The sequence below is a fragment of the Myodes glareolus genome, chromosome 3 (assembly GCF_982192425.1).
Source record: "Myodes glareolus chromosome 3, mMyoGla1.1, whole genome shotgun sequence".
NCBI classification, from domain to species: Eukaryota; Metazoa; Chordata; class Mammalia; order Rodentia; family Cricetidae; genus Myodes; species Myodes glareolus.
In genome coordinates this window covers 27,809,291-27,828,230 of record NC_142028.1, presented here as the reverse complement: position 1 = coordinate 27,828,230, position 18,940 = coordinate 27,809,291, and the positions used below count along the sequence as shown (strand labels likewise).

The 18,940-nt window shown below is 48.1% G+C and overlaps 2 protein-coding genes and 1 long non-coding RNA gene across 6 annotated transcripts in view; 2 read left to right on the top strand and 1 right to left on the bottom strand.

Moving 5' to 3' along the window:
* The window catches only part of C1rl (complement C1r subcomponent like), a 20,771-nt gene extending 14,874 nt beyond the window's left edge, over positions 1-5,897 (top strand). Inside the window, 4 exon segments of the mRNA XM_087904259.1 lie at positions 1-34; positions 1,910-2,017; positions 2,160-2,234; positions 3,725-5,897. The exon segment at positions 1-34 is cut by the window's left edge and continues 156 nt beyond it. Coding sequence (XP_087760385.1) covers positions 1-34; positions 1,910-2,017; positions 2,160-2,234; positions 3,725-4,497 — 990 coding nt within the window. The 3' untranslated portion in view covers positions 4,498-5,897.
* The window catches only part of LOC148122617 (uncharacterized), a 10,328-nt gene extending 630 nt beyond the window's left edge, over positions 1-9,698 (bottom strand). Inside the window, exons 1-2 of the long non-coding RNA XR_015737456.1 lie at positions 9,497-9,698; positions 9,188-9,309 (exon numbers count right to left, since the gene is read on the bottom strand). This is a non-coding gene — a long non-coding RNA (uncharacterized LOC148122617). The remainder of the gene's footprint in view (positions 1-9,187; positions 9,310-9,496) is intronic.
* C1r (complement C1r) lies at positions 6,793-18,286 on the top strand. Of its 4 annotated transcripts, XM_087904258.1 has the most exons (12): positions 6,793-6,951; positions 7,917-7,971; positions 8,649-8,877; positions 10,433-10,625; positions 11,179-11,325; positions 11,424-11,620; positions 11,912-12,059; positions 12,259-12,380; positions 13,949-14,027; positions 14,533-14,688; positions 16,441-16,515; positions 17,380-18,286. In XM_087904258.1, coding segments are annotated over exons 2-12 (2,118 nt in total). In that variant the 5' UTR covers positions 6,793-6,951; positions 7,917-7,969; the 3' UTR covers positions 18,150-18,286. The 4 variants fall into 4 exon arrangements, with proteins under 4 accessions (XP_087760384.1, XP_087760383.1, XP_087760382.1 ...); XM_087904257.1 differs by lacking the exon at positions 6,793-6,951 and having other exon boundaries at positions 7,813-7,971; XM_087904256.1 differs by lacking the exons at positions 6,793-6,951; positions 7,917-7,971 and adding an exon at positions 8,062-8,211.
* Positions 18,287-18,940: the final 654 nt, after the last annotated feature.

Genomic DNA, 18,940 nt, shown 5'->3' with positions numbered 1-18,940 from the left:
CACAAAGGCTTCCTGGCTCTCTACCAAGCCGTAGGTGAGGGTCCCTTCTGGAGTGTAGGGAGAGAAACTTTGTGAGCCCATCCCTGGTTCCTGGAGCCTTGAAGCATGAGCGACAGGCGAGGCTCAGGGACTGGAAACTCCTGAACTGACTCTGTCCTTGTCCCTGCGCTGACCTTGCTAGTGAGCAGCCCAGTTAGCAGTCAGTTGCTTGACCCCAGCCATTAATTCCAAGAAAGTTTACAGGCCCTGTGTGCAGATCAAAGAAATCAGAAAGTCAGGTTAGTTTGTGAAGTTCTAGATCTTCAAACATGACTCACTTTTTTGAAAGATAATATTTACACATAATAAATATTTTTTCAATTAAGGTGTGAAAAGTAAAACTTCCTCTGATCTCTGGCCTTTATCCCTGACCACACTTTCCAGAAACAGCCCAGTTTTCCATCTAGTAGATATTTTTCTAAAGACATCTCACATCCTTGAAGATATATAAATATAAATATATATATTTGGCTTTTCAAGACAGGATTTACTCTGTAGCTATGGAACCTGTCCTGGAACTAGCGCTTGTAGACCAGGCTGTCCTTGAACTCACAGAGCTCCACCTGCCTCTGTCTCCCAAGTGCTGGGATTATAGGCGTGTGCCACCATCGCCCGGCTAAGGTTGCAACCTTTTAAGCTCAGTATGCCTTTTTTAAGACTTATTTGTTTTGCTTGCATGTATGTCTGTGCACCATGTGTGTGCCTAGTACCTGCAGAGGCCAGAAGAGGGCGAAATATTACCTACAACTAGAGTCGTAAGCTGCCACGTGAATACTGGGAACTGAACCAGGGTCCTCTGGAAGAACAGCAAATGATCTTTACTGCTGAGCCATCTCTCCAGCCCCCAATTCAGTATGTCTTAAAGGCCATGTCTCATGACATGGTGATCATTGACTCTATATTTTTAATAACACACAATATTCCCTTGATTGCTGTAACACTATTTAGTGAGTCTCCCATGGATGCTTTCTTGCCACCAACAATGTGGCTGTGCATATCCTTACACACACATCTTTGAACACAGGTGTGAGGATTTCTTTATGGCAAAGGATTCAAAGTTTATGTGCTAGGATACAACACATTTGCATTTTTAAATTTTGAAGTGGTTTAGCATCCTTCTAAAGAAGTTTTGCTAATTAATACATCTACCAGCTGTGTTTGGAAAGACCAGTTCAAACTTGCTGTAGTTGGAATTTTCTTTGGGCCACCAACCAGCTCCCAAATAAAGACATGGAGACTTATTATTAATATGAAAACTTGGTCTTAGCTTCAGCTTGTCCTACTAGCTCTTAATTCAACCTGTTTCTGTTCATCTATGCTTCGCCTCAGGGCTTTTTATCTTTCCTTCATTCTGTATGTCCTACTTTCCTGCTTCCTCTGTGTCGGTCTGTCTGGCCCCTGGCATCTCTTTTTCTTTCTTCCCTGAACTTAAATTCCTCCTCCTACTTACTCCCCTTGCCAGAAAGTTCCTCCTAGACCTCCTCCCTCATTATTGGCCATTCAGCTTTTTATTTGACCAGTCAGGTACCTTAGGCAGGCAAAGTAAAACAGCAACACATCTTTACATAATTAAACAACTATGTGACAACATAAACAAATGCAGTACATTTTTGCATAGTTAAACAAATATTCTGCAACAACCCACTTCTCACAGCAGCTTTCAAGTTATTGGAGTATTAAAAACCTTATCTCTGAAAATCAGCATGGATTTTGTTGAGCCTTGTGCACTGACCATACAGACACGGCTGAGTTGTTCACTGACCATGCAGACACAGCTGAACTGTGTAATTACCAGACAACACAGAAGCATCTCCCATGTTGCCAGTTTGCAAGTCTTCATGAGTCCCTAAGAATTGCTGTTTCCCTACAGCTGTGACCCAGCCCAATGGGGACTCTGAGACTGTCACCACACCTGGAGCTGACCCTCCCAGGATCAAGAATTGCTGCCAAGATCCCTATTATGAGGCCAAACAGGCTGGTGAGTCCCCACCTGTTGAGGAGATAATTCCCATCTGCCTTGTTCCTATAAAAAGGCATGAGGCCTCTGAGTACCTATCCTATTAACTGGATACCCCCAGTGCTGGGCTAACTTCTTTGTTGTCCCTCATTCTGCTCCACAGGGACATTCAGCTGCCCATCCTTGGGGACTTGGAAGGACAGACAGGATGGGGAGAAGAGGCCTCGATGTGAGCCAGGTGAGTAACTGCCCACCTGGTGCTGCTGCGGTGACCAGATGCCAGTGGCCTCTGCTGTTACTGGGAGGGCTGGGACATGGGGTGAAAGGAAAGTTCTGGAATAGAGAATAGAGGTGAAGGCAGAAGGCTCATGGGGATGTAAAGAGGGTCCAGAAAAGAAGAGGCAAGGAGCTCATCCCTCATTCTCCAAAGGTCAAGATACGTCTCAGAGAGGTCGCAGGGGGTAGCTCTGTGGAAGACCACCTGCCTAAGAGGTGGTCTATACATAAGGCCAATCCCCGGCAAAACACACACACACACACAGAGAGAGAGAGAGAGAGAGAGAGAGAGAGAGAGAGAGAGAGAGAGATGCCAGGGGCCAGACTATTGTGTGTGTGAGTGCAAATAAATTAATACACTTGCAATCCAAGCACTGGAGTCCCAGCCAACCTAAAGCACCTGTCTCAAAAATCAGATAAAGGACATTTGAGGAAAGACAGCCAAGACTGACTTCTGGCCTCCGCATACATATGCACACACATGCACGCACACACACGCACACACACACACACACACACACACACACACACCCTGTCAACCACTAGTCTACTTTCTACCTCTATGGATTTGTCCATTCTGGACATTGCATACAAATGGAATCATGCTTTGAGTCGTTTTATGGCTGGTTCTCACCTTAGCACAACGCTGTCAAGGTTATCCACATTATAACAGCACTTCATTCTTTTTGTGTTTTGTTTTGTTTTTTTTTTTTTTTTTTTGGTGGTGGTGGTCATGGTGGTGGTTTTGAGTTTCTTTGTTTTTGTTTCCTTTTGAAACTCTCTATATACCAGAATAACCTCAAACTCCCTAGAATCTGTAGCCAAAGATGTCCTTGAACTTCTCATTTTTCTGCTTTTTTCCCAAATTCTGGTATTAAAGCCTGTACCAACATGCCTGGGTAAAATCCATATTTTCAAACGAAAGTACTGCCCCCTAACTAAATGTGATCCACAGAACGTACAAAGGGCAGCCTGGGTTGAGAGATGGGTGGTGTGGGAGATGTTAGGAGTCAGGGAGTGGCACAGAAAATCAACAAAAAGCACTGACGATAAACTTCGAACCAGAGATAGCCCCGTCAGAGCTAAGGAATGGCTCAATGATGTCTGCGGTGGGAGGGAAGGCCTACTGTCCTGTTCCATGCAGGATTTGTGCTCCATGATGTAAAATTAATTCACTGCTCACACCAGCGCTTGTGATGTACACACTTGGAAGGTCCTAGCCCTCCCAGGAGTCACATCTGGGAGCCTCCTCACACCTGGGAGCCTCCTCGCACCTGGAGCCTCCTCACACCTGGGAGCCTCCTCGCACCTGGAGCCTCCTCACACCTGGGAGCCTCCTCGCACCTGGAGTCTCTTCACACCTGGGAGCCTCCTCCCACCTACCATAGCACCTCACAGGTCTCTAATATACTGCAGTTCTTTATTGCTCTCCTTCCCTCTTCTTTCTGGCAGTCTGTGGAAGACCAGTCATCCCCATTGTTCAGAACCCGAAGACTTTTGGTTCTTCCCCAGCTAAGCTGGGCAACTTCCCTTGGCAAGCCTTCACCAGTATCTACGGTCGTGGGGGCGGAGCCCTGCTGGGTGACAGATGGATCCTGACTGCTGCCCATACCATCTACCCCAAGGACAGCGTCTATCTCAGAAAGAACCAGAGTGTGGAAGTGTTTCTCGGTCACACGGACGTAGGCGAGCTGCTGAAACTGGGGAACCATCCTGTCCGGAGGGTCGTGGTTCACCCAGACTACCACCAGCATGAGTCCCACAACTTCAACGGGGACATCGCCCTCCTTGAGCTTCAGCACAGTGTCCCCCTGGGCCCCAACCTCCTCCCAGTCTGTCTGCCCGACAATGAGACCCTCTACCACAGCGGCCTGTGGGGCTATGTCAGTGGGTTTGGTGTGGAGATGGGCTGGTTAACGACAAAGCTGAAATACTCAAAGCTGCCTGTAGCTCCCAGGGAGGCCTGTCAAGCCTGGCTCCGCCAGAGGCAGCGGATTGAGGTGTTTTCTGAGAACATGTTCTGTGTGGGGGATGAGAGTCAGATGAATAGTGTCTGCCAAGGGGACAGTGGCAGCGTCTTCGTGGTGTGGGACAATCGTACTCTTCACTGGGTGGCCACAGGCATTGTATCCTGGGGCATCGGGTGTGGTAAGGGGTACGGCTTCTACACCAAAGTACTCAACTATGTGGACTGGATCAAGACGGTAATGGAAGGTAAAGATTGACCCCAGGGGACCTGAGCAGTGGACCAGCACTGTGGAAGTCCAAGGATCCACTTGGGGTCAGGGAACCCTATTTAAGTCACTGATTCATCAAACCACTGCCCAAGAGGAAGCCTCCTCCCCTGCACCTACACCATCCCAAATCAGCAGCAGCACCACCCACTGCCCCTTCTCACCTTCTGGTTTCCAGGGCTTTGTACCAGGGAAGCCTGCACATACATCTGAGCAACGTTTGCTTAGAACGTCGTTTTGTTTGTTCAAGGCAGGATTTGACTCTGTACCCCAGGCTGGCCTCAAACTCATGACAGTGACCCCGCTTCAGCCACCCAAACACTGGGATTACGAGCATGCACAGATAAACCTGGCAGCATCACCGCGTTTGTCTTTTCGAATCCCCTTCCTCATCTATTGACAGTTTCTCCTGCGTTTACTTGTGGAACAGCCATCCTCTCTGACTCTGTCCAGACAGAGTGGGGATGAATGGGTTTTAATTGCACTGTGTCTCTGAAATATTCCAGAGATCCTTATGTGGACCATCAAACATGTGACGCCGTTGGCTTCACCACCTACCACAATTACACACATGATAGTGATACCTCCTTTTTCACCCTCTATCCACTGTGTGCCAAGGCCATAACCCATTATCTCACCTAATCCTGGCACCGTACTGGCAAAGGGTGCGTTAGCCATTGTCTGTATCTCACAATGAAGAAAGTGAAGCTCAGAAAGACACGGTGGCTTGCGGAAGTGTGACAGCTGGTTCTTGGTTGAGGCTGCATCCCTCCCAGCATGCTCTCTGCTGCGCCCCTCCCAGCATGCTCTCAGGAATACGACTCTGCTGCCCTCGAGACCTACCTCATCATCCATGCCCCCTTCTGATCCCCCCAGCTTTACAGGCCCCGTCCCTGGGGAAGACCTGCTTCGGCGAAGGTAGAACCATCAGTTCACACACGTTCCTGATGGCCCCCATCACCAAGGGCACTGCCAGCCTGAGAAGATGAACTCTTTAATTTGTAGGAACAATTTGGGGTGACTTGCAGTGAAAGACAAAAATAAAATGCAAGAGTTCGGCAAGAATAGAGACTGGGTGGTCTAAAAGAGAAGAAAGGAAGTGTGTTAGCTAGGGCTGAGAGTGAAGATGCTCTATGGTCAACGTGATGAAAAATAGCAGGATCCAAACTGAGCAAGTGATACGCACCTAGAATCCCAGACACTCGGGAGCCTGAGGAGGAAAGATCATAAGTTCAAGGCCAGCCTTGATCTCATCTCTAAGTTAAAAAAAAAAAAATAGCTGGTCAGTGTTAACCTGATCTACAGAGTGAGTTCCAGAACACCCAGGGCTACACAGAGAAACCCTGTCTGGAAAACAAGCAAATAAATAAATAAAGGTGGTGGTATCTAAATATGGTTGATTCTACTTTTTAAACCCTATGCACAGTTCAGACTACCATTAAAAACAGTCTAGGGGTTGGAGAGGTGGCTCAGAGGTTAAGAGCACTGACTGCTCTTCCAGAGGGCTCAGGTTCAGAACCAAACCACAAAAAAAAAGGAATCTCAGAAATGTCTGTGACTCTGGTTCTGGGGTATCCTGCACCCTCTTCCAGCCTTCATAGGCACTGTGTGCACATGCATACAAACATAGATGCAGGCCAAAACACTCATACATGGAAACTACAAATAAATGAAATCTTTAAAAATAAATAGGTTTAAACTAAAAGTATTCTAAAAACTACTAAACAAAAGTTGCTTTAGGTGGAGTGGTTTTGACTAATTTTTTCTTGTTTTCTACTGGTAACTTTTAAATAATAAGCATATATCATTCTTATTGAAGTTTTTATAAAAATTGTATATTAACAAAGCAAAAATACTTACATATATTTGTCTAGATGTATGTGACTATTTTTATCTCTAGATGTAGGTATAGATTTCGATTTCATTTGAATGTTTGAACAGAGTTGAAGTGGGTTGGACCTGAGGTGGTAAGGTCCAGATTTAGCAATCTTTGGTCAAGCCCAGATTTAGCAATTTTTGGTCAAGTCACATGCATCATGACAGAATTCGGATGAGACCGCTTCAGCTGGTTTGCTGTATTGGCCCACCTCTTCTCTACCTGTTGCCTCTTCCTCCATTATACACATGTAACACGTGCACACACACACACACACACACACACACACACACACACACACAGCTCTTAGAATCTCAACATGCAGTTCCCTAGACAAGATTCCCTCTTCCTTCTGAGCTAGTCCACTTCCTTATTCCTCATCATTTTGCTGACAAGACACAACTCTTACTGTGCTAAAATCACACACCAGCTGTACCACTGCATTAACACGCAAGTCTGCTGGGAAAACATTACAAACCCTTGTAGTTCCTGGGTCTCGTGTGTGTCTGCTCTCCAGCTACGTTCCAAGACAACGGGTCACCATCCAACGGGAGACCGGCTCCATCTTTGTGAGTCCTTGAAATCCACCATCTGATCCCTTATATAAATAATCCCATAAACAAACTAGTAGGGGAGGGGGTTGGGGTAAAGGGGTGGAAGGTGACATCACTGTCACCTCCAATGTTACAGGAACTGGGAGGCCTCCTCAGAGTCCAAGCCTCCACAGAACAAAGTGACACAAGGTATTTGGTGTTGTGGGCACAGGAGCAAACTTTTTAAAGAGGACACTATGTCCTCACGGACAGTACAGCTGTCTCGGGAACCTGATTTCCCTTCTCCAAATGCAGCCGCGCCCTTTGCTTGAGTGCTGAGCAATTGTATCCCTGGGGACTCAAATTGACCAGATGCCCAGGAAAAAAAATGTCTCTCCCCTCTGTCGTTGCCCTGTCTTTAATAAGCCCTAAGTTCATTGGCAAGCCCAAGTTCTGTGATGAGGGCTGCATGGGGGATTCAGAGCCTAGACATAGGAAACACCCCCCATTCTGGGGCTAAATATCATTTATGAGCAATGCAGGCCAGGGTCCCACAGCAGCTAAACCCATCCTCCTCTGTGAGCTAGCCATCCCAGCACCACAGCGGCAAGGATGGGATGGATCAGTGGGAAAGCATAGCCTCCATGGTCAGTGATGCCTCTGACGAGGAATCTCCGATAAAGCTCAGCTAGCAGCCTCCAGGGAAGCCTCTGAGAAACTGCTCATCAGATTTAGAACTCTGGAGTCTGGACCTCCAACCAAATGTTCCCTAAAAATTCAGATCCCATCTCCTCCACCCTTCCCCACGTAGGCCACCAGGTGGCACCAGCAACAGGGATTTCAAAACCAAAACTAAACTGGGAAGTCAGAATTTTTTTGTTTATGCAAATGGTTCATTCCCTACAACATTCCTCCGGGAATGGTCACCCACCCCTCCGCTGCCACAGTCCTTCCCTCCCCCTTCCCTCCTCTGCATGCCCACTCCTTCTTTCAACTTACAGCGCCTGGAGACTGTCAGAAGAGCTGAGGACCCAAAACAAACTGACCTTGAGACATGTGAGTAAGGCTGATGGGCACCAAGGCAGGAGGGAGGAGTTGGCATAAGAGGCAAGCATGCTCCCACATTATTTTTAAAAGAGAAGAAGAACAGGAACCCGGCATTCTCCTTTCTTTAGTTCCCGACTCCACTGCACACACATAAACAGGGACACACTCCTCAGCCTTCCCCCCAAGGACCAGACTCTTCGACATGAGCTGCAGCAGCCTCTCTTTTCTTGACCCTGGGCTCACAGCAGGGTAAGGGGAGGGGAGGGAACCCTCTGAATGAGGAGGAATCCCCTATGTGTGTTTCTCAGACTCTGTGAAGGGTTTCTCCCAAACGCCTTTGCTGAAGCGTTGAGCACCTTCACGAACGGTCTTCACCCTCAGTTAGCTGGTCCCAAGCCAGTCTTATTCCAGGAAGAAAAAGAGATGAAAGAGCAGGGCAGAGGAGGCAGTTGGGAGGGGGCATGATGGGAGCATGGTGACCTCTGGACTGGACACAGGCCTGGGAGAGACACCGCTGCAGCAGCTGCAGAGGCTGCCACTGCCCAGTTCCCAGCACCTCTATGTAGTCTAGAATGGGCAGAGAGAAGGATGGGCATCATCCCATATTTGCCCCACAACAGCCCAAACAACAAAGTTGCTGCACCCTTCCAGCCCCACAAATACCGCCCCCTGTCTCTCTTTAACAGGCGACTCTTCGCCCTCCTTCTGGTGACCCTATTCTGCAGCGCAGAGGGCTCCATCTACATCCCTCAGAAGCTCTATGGAGAGGTGACCTCCCCTCTCTATCCCAAGCCTTACCCCAGTGACTTTGAGGAAACCACTGTGATCACAGTCCCTGTGGGGTACAGGGTGAAGCTTGTCTTCTGGCAGTTTGATTTGGAGCCTTCTGAAGGCTGTCTGTATGACTATGTCAAGGTAGGAGTCAGGATGGGAGGGAAGGGAGAAAAGGCTGGGCCACTGGAGAAGCTGGAAGTCTGCTCTAAACACCCTGGACAATATACCTGCACCCCATCATTGTGCTGATCTGTAGAAATGCTGGCCCTGAGTTCCTGGTAGCATAGACGGGGTATTGATGGGTTTTGAGGCCCTCGATGAGAAGCATGGGTTGGGGGAAGGAGGGCTTTTGTTTTGTTTTCCAGATTCACGATGTGTAGAAATCAGGAGGTGGCTAGCTGTAAGACCTTAGGAAATCGCAATGACTCAGTTTCCCTGTCTGGCTACCTACCTCATCAGGAGCATGAGGAAGTGAAGCAGGTGGCAGCTTGCACATGGTCTTCAGGGAGGACAAGGATCTTGGTCCCCTCTGCTCTGTACACTTCAAAGGCTTTCTTTCTCGGCCTCATCTTTCTATGTCCAGAAAAGATAAAAGGCAGGATTCAAGCAGGGCCTGTGCATGACCACACACTGTCATTCCCAAGCAGCAGCTTGGAGGCTCAGAGAATAACACCGAAACTCCTCACAAGAAAGAGGGCTCAACAAGGTTGCAGTGTTGGGGGTGAGGGACAGCGTTTGGTGAAGTGAGTGAGGAAGATACCTGTGGCTTTGGAGAGACTGAAGAGTCTGAGAGGAAACGTGGTCAAGAAGCCAGACAAAGCTGGCCAGGGCCAAGGCTGCTGGGTACCAAGCCCACGATCATGTCAGTTGGGTAGAGCCGGAAGCAGGGCTGAGTGTGGTTTTTAGGCAATGAAATGGAAAACAAAACAAACCCCTGGGCGTGGTAGCACGTTCTGTGATCCCAGCACTAGGGAGACTTAGAATGTTTGGATCAGCCTGGGCTACATAGCAAGTTCAAGGCAAGCCACTTTCTCAAAAACACCAAGGAAGGAAAGGGAGGTGAGAAGAGGCGGGGTGGAGAGGAAGAGGAAGAGGAGGACAATGACAGAGACCAAAGATGACCAATCCAAGCTCGAGAAATGAAGGAATGATCAAAACACCTAGAGACAAGGATTCCTGGGGAAGGGGGGTGCAGGAAGTGGTGGGAATGAGTGAGATTGGAGCCGTGGGGTGGGGGCGGCAAACAGGGGAGAGATGACCAGGCACAGAATGGCAGGTGAAGAGTCAACTGTCAGGACAGGAAGGCAGAAGAATTGCAAGTCTAGGGCTGGCGAGATGGCTCGGTGGGTAAAGGTACCTGCCTGCAAGTTGTCCACTGTGTTCCATGTGTATGCCTCCCAACGTGTCCCCAATACACACACACACACACACACAGAGAGAGAGAGAGAGAGAGAGAGAGAGAGAGAGAGAGAGAGAGAGAATTAATAAATATCTAGGCCAGCCTAGGCTACATAGTAAGAGCCTACCTAAAAAAATAAAAACTAATGAAGGAGTGGGATAGACAAAGAAGCATCACCTGAAGGTGTCCGTAGCATCCAGATATGACAGTAACATTAGATCATGATTCAATTCGGGGCAACAGAGATGACCTTTGCCGGCCTGCCACCTGGCTCCTCTCTTGTCCTTCCTGCAATAGATTTCTGCTGATAAGAAAACTCTAGGGAGATTCTGTGGGCAGCTGGAGTCTCCCCTGGGCAACCCCCCAGGAGAGAAGGAATTCATGTCCGAGGAAAACAAGATGCTCCTGACCTTTCACACGGATTTCTCCAATGAAGAGAATGGAACAATCATGTTCTACAAGGGCTTCCTGGCCTACTATCAGGCTGTGGGTGAGTGGTCCCTTCTCTCTGGTCTCAGCCACAGGAGTGGGAAGGGGACAACCCTGAAACCAAAGAAGCCAGAGCCTTCTCTCAGCAAGATGAGGTCTGACAGTCGGTCAGTGGTGGTGCGCGCCTTTAATCCCAGCACTTGGGAGGCAGAGGTAGGCAGATCTCTGTGAGTTCAAGGCCAGCCTGGTCTACAAGAGCTAGTTCCATTACAGCTAGGACTGTAATACAGAGAAACCCTGTCTCAAAAAAAAACTAAAAGAGAGAAAAAGAGAGAGAGAGAGAGAGAGAGAGAGAGAGAGAGAGAGAGAGAGAGAGGAAAAGATTGACAATCTGGGTTCTACTGCCATCAAGCAGTTCCCAGGAAGCATTAGGGAGATATAGAAACCAGAAATGGACTTTGTCTCCTGGTCTCTCGTACATGACTCTTTGAGAAAGAACCACATAGAAGTCTCTGGAAAGAGGACCCCATGTCATGGCACAACAGTGGGGCATCTGACCCCAGAATCTGACCTCTGGGTAGGAACTTAAGCCTTCCTTCCGGAATCCCTTCCAGACCGTGATGAATGCGAACCCCAGTACAACACAGTGGAAGGGATCTACCAGCCCCGGTGCCAACACCTGTGTCACAACTACGTCGGAGGCTACTTCTGTTCCTGCCGTCTAGGCTATGAACTTCAGAAAGATGGACGATCCTGTCAGGGTGAGGCAGAGTGGGCGCGAGGAAGTGGCAAGGACTGAGTGGAGGCTTGCAGAGCCAACTTGAGCTCCCTACTGACCTGTCTGGTTCCGCTCTCACAGCTGAGTGCAGCAGTGGGCTGTACACAGAGCCCTCCGGCTATATCTCGAGCCTCGAATACCCTCAGCCCTACCCACCCGATCTGCGCTGCAACTACAGCATCCGGGTAGAGCGGGGCCTCACCCTGCACCTCAAGTTCCTGGATCCTTTTGAAATCGATGACCACCAGCAAGTGCACTGCCCCTATGACCAGCTCCAGGTACAACCTTACACTCTCTTTCACATATCCACATGGCTCCCCGGAGTCTCTGCTTCTTCCTGGGTCCTCTGACTGAGTGGGACAGGATCACGCATGGCTGACCAGCATCACAGAGGTCTAGTGGGTCCTGTGGGCGGGGGCCCTTGTACACCTTCAGCCGAAAACTGACACCAGGTAGGTGGGTTCCACCTCTACCACCGCCGTTGACCGTGAGGCTGATACCCAAGACGCCGTATGTAGAAATGTACCCTCTGGAGGAAAAAACATCCACCCCCTTCCCCTTCCCATCAGATCTATGCTAATGGGAGGAACCTAGGTGAGTTCTGTGGAAATCAAAGGCCTCCAGACTTGGACACCAGGAGCAATGCTGTCGATCTTCTGTTCTTCACTGATGAGTCCGGGGACAGCCAAGGCTGGAAGCTTCACTACACCACTGAGAGTAAGAGGCTTAGGGTGGAGTGTGGTGTGCTGGTAAAACCAGTGCTTAGCATGCATGAGACCTTGGGTTCAATCTCCAGTCCCCCAAAATTAAAATAAGATATCTAAGCATCCCCCTTGCCTGCCAATTATGAGGGAAAGTGGGGGAGAAGGAAGGACAAACGGCTATGACGGGAACATGTCCTCTGCCTCACCCACAGTTATCAAGTGCCCCCAACCCAAGGCCCTCGATGAGTTCACCATCATCCAGGATCTGCAGCCTCAGTACCAGTTCCGGGATTACTTCATTGTCACCTGCAAACAAGGCTACCAGCTCGTGGAGGTAAGGGGCTGGGGCTGACAGGTGAGAGCCTCCCGGTGTCCAGGGGGGAACTGAGATAGTCTGATCTGCCATACTGTAGACTCCACTGGAGCCGTTGAGGATGGAGCTGAAAGTGTCTGGTCTGAGTACACAGAAAAGGGACTGGGGTTCCAGGTCCATCGCGGCTACAGGGCAAGTTTCAGGACCAAGCTGGGTGACTCAATGAGACCTAGTCTCAAAGCCGAAAGTAAAAGAGAGGGCTGAGGATGGCTCAGTAGTAGATGCTTGCCTAGCAGACAGGTGGCCCTAGGTTCGATGCCCAGTATAGTAAAGAAGAAAAAGGAATCAACATTGCCTACATATTGGAAACACTCAGAGGGGTTTTAAGAAACTGATGTCTGGGTTCCCTGCTTGAGAATCTAATTCCATCAGGGCTGCAGTACAGTCTGGCCACTATTAAAAACTACTCGTGGGGTTTGAATGTGAGCCAAGTTTAAACACTCCTGGACCACCTTAGTTACTCGCTGTAGGAATAAGAACTGAAAAGTCAGGGTGGCGTTGTCCCAACTGGTTCAACACCACACAGTAGCTGCTGTACACCAGGAACAAGACCCAACCCTCTGGGGCTCTTTGACACACATTGGCGGTCTCACCACAGCCCCACTGCCCTGTCTCCAGCTGTGCAGACTGACGAAGAAACATGGTTCAGAAGACAGGGAGCAGGGATAGTTGACTGGTTGTTGGTGACAGTCATTCTCACTATACAGACTAGGGTAGACTCAAACTTTTTATCCTCCTGCCTCCATTTCCTAAGTCCTAAGATTACAAGCATTTGCCCTGAGACCCACTATTGCTCTTAATAAGCTATTCATAGTCAGGTGTGGCGGTGGCGGCAGTGGCCGCGACCTGTGGCATGCACTCCCGGGGGGTTAGAACAGGAAAACCATGAATTTGAGGCCAGCCTAGGCTGCATAGCTAGTTCCAAGGCAGCCTAGGCTGTATAACACAGCCCTGTCACGCATATTTCCCAGTATTAACAAGGGAATGCCACCTTTTGGTATTGTGCCAGTTGTCCACTCACCTGCCATATCATCACACTGAACACCTAGGAAAATGGCCCAGTGGCACTAGTATTTTAGGGAAAGTCCTTGGCTTTAAGAAAACTGCAACCTAGGAGAGAGTGTGATGCAGACCTTGGCTGGGAAGGCATCTCAGGACAAGAGAGTGGGAAGTTGGGGGTCTATTCCAGAAAATAGCATTTGTTTTAATACAAAATACAATCCTGACTTGTTTGATTTTTATTAGAATTTGGGGAGATAGGGGAATGGATCTAGTGGAAAGAGGCAAGAGTCTTAAAAGAAGACTATTGAATCTACCAGTTAGCCTTGCTGTGACTTTCTGCCTTGGAACTTGGTATCCCATCTACAGCCCTGGCCTGAGAGCACTAGCTGGGGAGGAGGGAGGAGCCACATCTCTCAGCCCCTGTTGACTAAGAGATGGACATCAGTCAGCACATCCCCTTCACCCCGTGCGCAGCATGGAAGCGGGGAGCTCTGTGCTGATGGCTGCTCTAATTTCCACTCTAACAGGGAAACCAGGTGCTGCTCTCCTTCACAGCTGTTTGCCAGGATGATGGCACATGGCATCGTGCCATGCCCAGATGCAAGAGTAAGTCACAAGCTGGACGTCTTTGCCCCCAGGGACCTGCCATCCTTTAGTCTTGAGACTTGATTGAGCTGGAGCCGTGCGATGGTGGCACATGCCTTTAATCCCAGCATTCAAGAGACAGACAGAGGTGGGCGGATCTCTGTGAGTTCGAGGCCAGCCTGTCCTACAGAGTGAGTTCCAGGACAGGCTCCAAAACTACAGAGAAACCTTGTCTTGGAAGAAAAAAATAGACTTGATCTGGGAGGGAGAAAGAACCCAGACTCTCCTCTGTAGGATCTTGGCTCTTGGCTTGTCTCTCAAGTTCACGGTCCACCTCAGAAAGTTAAGTCCTCATCTCAGGCCTGATGGGCTCTGCCAGGACTGAATTTCCCTCCATGCATTGCAAGTGTCCACCCTACTGACCACACTTCTCTGGGGCTCTCTGAGACAGTTCACACTCATGCTGAAGTTTCCGTAAAACTTCTGTAAAGTCTCCACTCCTTTACAACCCTCTGTTCTCTCTAAGTCAAGGACTGTGGGCAGCCGCGAAGCCTGTCTAATGGTGACTTCAGCTACATCACCACAAAAGGTGTGAACACCTATGAAGCCCGTATCCAGTATCACTGCCATGAACCATATTACAAGATGAAGACCAGAGCTGGCAGTAGCGAGTCCGTGCGAGGTAGGAGCTAATGCCCACCACAGCCCTCAGTCCTTTGTGGCTGTGAGGACATCTGAAATTTCTTCAATAGAGTCCTAGGTATTGGCTGGAGGATTCCAAATTACAATGTCAAAATGTGTAATAGGTTTGCAGAAATGGGCATCCAGATTGGTGGATCAAAGTCAAGGAAAAGACTTGGCTCTCAAAAGCCGTCAGATCCCCTTCCCCACCGCAACCATTACCAATACTACCACTACCAGTAACAATGCCATCATCCATCAGTAACACCATCACCATAGTTACCATTGACACACCACCAATATTACCATCATCATCATAACTTCTACCACCAACAACTGCCACCATCATACCAACACCGGCACCACCAATAGCACAGGCAATACCAACATCACCCCACACTGATGTTACCACCATCGCTACCAACATCAACGATCTCCACTACATTACCACCACCAACACCACCATCACTATTACCAAAGCCAAAATCACCATCACTGCCATCGCTATTATCGTCACCACATCAAAATTGTCTCCATCATATCCATCCATTAGCAATAACGTCATTGTCACCAACTCTACCATTAATAATAACACTACACCACCATGACAGCCATCATCATCACCACCATCACCCTTACAGTGAAATGCCCTCTCCATTCTCCCCATCTCGGGCTGTTGTGTTGTGATATTTTTGCATTTAGATTTACTTAATAATGCTTCTCAAACTCGTCTATGGGTTGGTTGGTTGGTTGGTTTATTGTAGTCACAGAGATTGAACATAGGGCATCTCTCATGCACTCTTACCACTGAGCTATAGACCCAGCCTGTCCTATTGTTAATATTCTCTCTCCTCCCCCCTCTCCCCCCATCCTCAGATTCACTGTGTAGCCAAGGATGATTTTAAACACCTAATTCTCCTGCTTTTATATCCCAAGAGTTAGGATTACAGGTATATGTCACCATACCTAACCAAAATTTCTCTTTACATTTAAAAGAAAAAATTCCAAGGCTAAGGATATTGCTCAGGGGTAACACACTTGCCTACCATGTGAGAGTCCCTGCATTACACTTTCAACACTAGAAGGAAAGAAGGAATGAAGGAAGGAGGGAGGGAGGGAGAAAGGAAGGAAGGAGTGAGGGAGGAAGGAAGGAAGGAAGGAAGGGCTTTGATCGTTTTTAAATGATGGTAATACATACTTGAAAGTGTCACCATGCTAAACGGAATAATACAGATAAGATACTCAGGAACAAACATGGCAGAGTGTCAGCAATCAGAAGATATAGCTACTGTTGGGTGTGGTGCTGCACTCCTGGAATGCCAGCGACTTGGTGACTGTGGCAGGTGCATGGAGAGTTCAAGGCCAGCTTGAGCTTCATAGCAAATTGAAGGCCAGCCTGTACTAAACAATGAAACCTGGAAAGACAGATACAGGAAGATATGGCATTATTATCTCTAATCCTGCTATCAGATACATCACTGGTAAGCCTTGGATGGCTTCCTTCCAGTGTGTGAGTCTACTGTTACAAATGGCCATCACCTCAAATACATTTAGTTAGGTATTCTGAATTTTTTCACTCAATGATAAGACAAAATATGTGTATGGAATCTCTTAACACTTTTGTATGTTCATATAGATTTGGTGGCTCTTTTTTCCAACTCCCTATAAAATACTCTCAGTGTCCAATGGCCTCTGCTGCCGACCTTTCTGGCCTGTCACCTCCAGCATTGATTCTGACCCCTTTCATCTATAGGGATATATACCTGCACAGCACAGGGCATTTGGAAGAATGAAGAGGAAGGGGAGAAGATGCCCCGGTGTCTGCCAGGTAAATACTGGGTCACCCCAGGTGTGGTTCACAGTATCGTGGGGTCTTAGGAAAAGCCTGGTATAGAGAAAGGAGGTCTGTTAACAGTAGTTTCTGTCCCGCTCGGTCAAACAGCCATTCAGTCCCAAAGAAACACACAGAGGTCTATATTAATCATAAACTGGTTGGCCTAGTAGCTCAGGCTTCTTATTAACTCTTACATCCTACATTAACCCATAATTCTTGTCTGTGTTAGCCTTGTGACTTGGTACCTTTTATCGGTGAGGCATTCTCATCTTCCTTCCTCTGCGTCTGGATTACAACTGCAAGCTGAGTCTTTCCTCCTCCCAGAATTCTCATGTTCTCGTTGCCCTGCCTCTACTTCCTGCCTGGTCACCCTGCCTATACCTCCTGCCTGGCTACTGGCCAATCAGCATTTTATTAAAGCAATACAACTGACAAATATTTACAGGGTACAAGATCATTGTCCCACAGCAGAGGTCAAGTGAGGCAATGCCTTAGCTCAAAGTGAAAATCTGGTGAGGAGGAGGGAAAAAGGAGCAAGAAGGTGGTCCCAAGAGAGAGGCACAGAAAATCTAAATTAGTCCCGACAGTCTAGTGGGCACACAGACAAGGAATCAAAGTAAAGTCAAAGAAATTCCAGGAAGGAATAAATGTGAACAAGAGGCATTAGTCAAGAATGGGCTGGCTATAAGATAGACAATGGGAACAGGAAGATCAAGGGTTTTGCCTTTATGTTTACTTAATGCTTCTCAAACTCAAAAGACTCAAGAGCAGCCAAGAGAGTAGGAGGTGAAATGAACCAAAGAAGGAAGAGGGGTGTGGCCTGGGGCTGACTGGTCCTCATTCCCTGTCTCTCCGCAGTGTGTGGGAAGCCTGTCAATCCTGTGACACAGAAGCAGCGTATCATCGGAGGGCAGAAAGCCGAACCCGGCAACTTCCCCTGGCAGGCATTCACCAACATCCATGGGCGCGGGGGCGGGGCCCTGCTTGGGGACCGCTGGATCCTCACAGCAGCCCACACCATCTACCCCAAGGATCGGAACAAACAAGACAGCTCCAGTAAAGATGTTTTCCTGGGTCACATCGATCTGGAAGAGATCGAAAAATTGGGACACCACCCAGTCCGTAGGGTCATCATTCATCCTGACTACCGCCAAGACGAGCCTAACAATTTTGAAGGAGACATTGCCCTGATGGAGTTGGAAAACAGGGTCACACTGGGGCCCGACCTCCTCCCTATCTGTCTCCCTGACAATGAGACCTTCTATGACAAAGGCCTCATGGGTTATGTCAGTGGCTTTGGGATAAAAGAAGACAAAATTGCTTCTGAACTCATGTTTGTCCGTCTGCCCGTAGCTGATCGTAAGGCATGCCAGAGGTGGCTCCAGACAAAAAAGAGCAATGACGTATTTTCTGAAAACATGTTCTGCTCTGGGGACCCAACTATAAGGCAAGATGCCTGCCAGGGAGACAGTGGAGGTGTGTTTGCTATCAGGGACCGTAACCGCAATATCTGGGTTGCCACAGGCATTGTGTCCTGGGGTATTGGGTGTGGTGAGGGATACGGCTTCTACACCAAGTTACTCAACTATGTTGACTGGATCAAGAAAGAAATTGGAGAGGAGGACTGAACCCAGGGTTCACTAGGCCAGAATCCAGTGTGTAGCGTCTGAAAAAATTGTCTGACCAATTGTTGATAATCACTATGATCCCTTATTAAAACCACAGGCGGTGTGTGGAATAAAATGCTTTTCTCTAATCCCATCAACATTCTGTTGTTTTGTTTCCAACAGTTTGAATGTGTAGCCCAGAGTGGCCTAAAATTTACAGTCCTCCTGCCTGAGGCTCAGGGTTAAAGCTAACAATGTCGGGCTGGAGAGGTGGGTCCCTGGTTAAGAGTATGAAATGTTCGTACAGACAACAGAGTTTGAGCTCCATCACCCATGTCTCACAACTGCCTCTAACTCCAGCTTCACGGGAGCCCAAGGGCTTCAGCCTCTTCAGACACCCGCACATACCCGCACATACATACATAATTAAAGTACTATTCTGTTTTTTGTCTTGACCATATTATATGAAGAAAGTCCTGGTTTGTTTTTTGTTTTTGTTTTTGTTTTTGTTTTTGGGGTGTGTGTGTGTGTGTGTGTGTGTGTGTGTGTGTATGCTTACAAATTAAAAGCTTTTTAAACACATCACATTCTTATCACTAAATTTTCCTTAAGGGAGGAATGGTATGAACTTATGTCTCCAAGATCAACCACTAATCATTTGAAACAAATTCTTACTGTATTGTCCAGGCTGGTCTCAAATTCTTAGGCCAAGAAGTTCCCATCCTCAGCAGCCCAGGAGCTGAGACCACAGTTCTATGCCACCATTCCCAGTTTACTAAAAATATTTTGAAATAAATAGTATTCTTTACAAT

Excerpts from the sequence above, each read along its gene's own strand:
- C1r (XM_087904255.1), top strand. The coding sequence starts at position 8,551 with ATGGGCATCATCCCATATTTGCCCCACAACAGCCCAAACAACAAAGTT. Across the intron at positions 11,621-11,911 it reads GCCCCTATGACCAGCTCCAG|ATCTATGCTAATGGGAGGAA; the intron begins GTACAACCTTAC and ends CCTTCCCATCAG. Across the intron at positions 14,689-16,440 it reads CAGTAGCGAGTCCGTGCGAG|GGATATATACCTGCACAGCA; the intron begins GTAGGAGCTAAT and ends TTTCATCTATAG.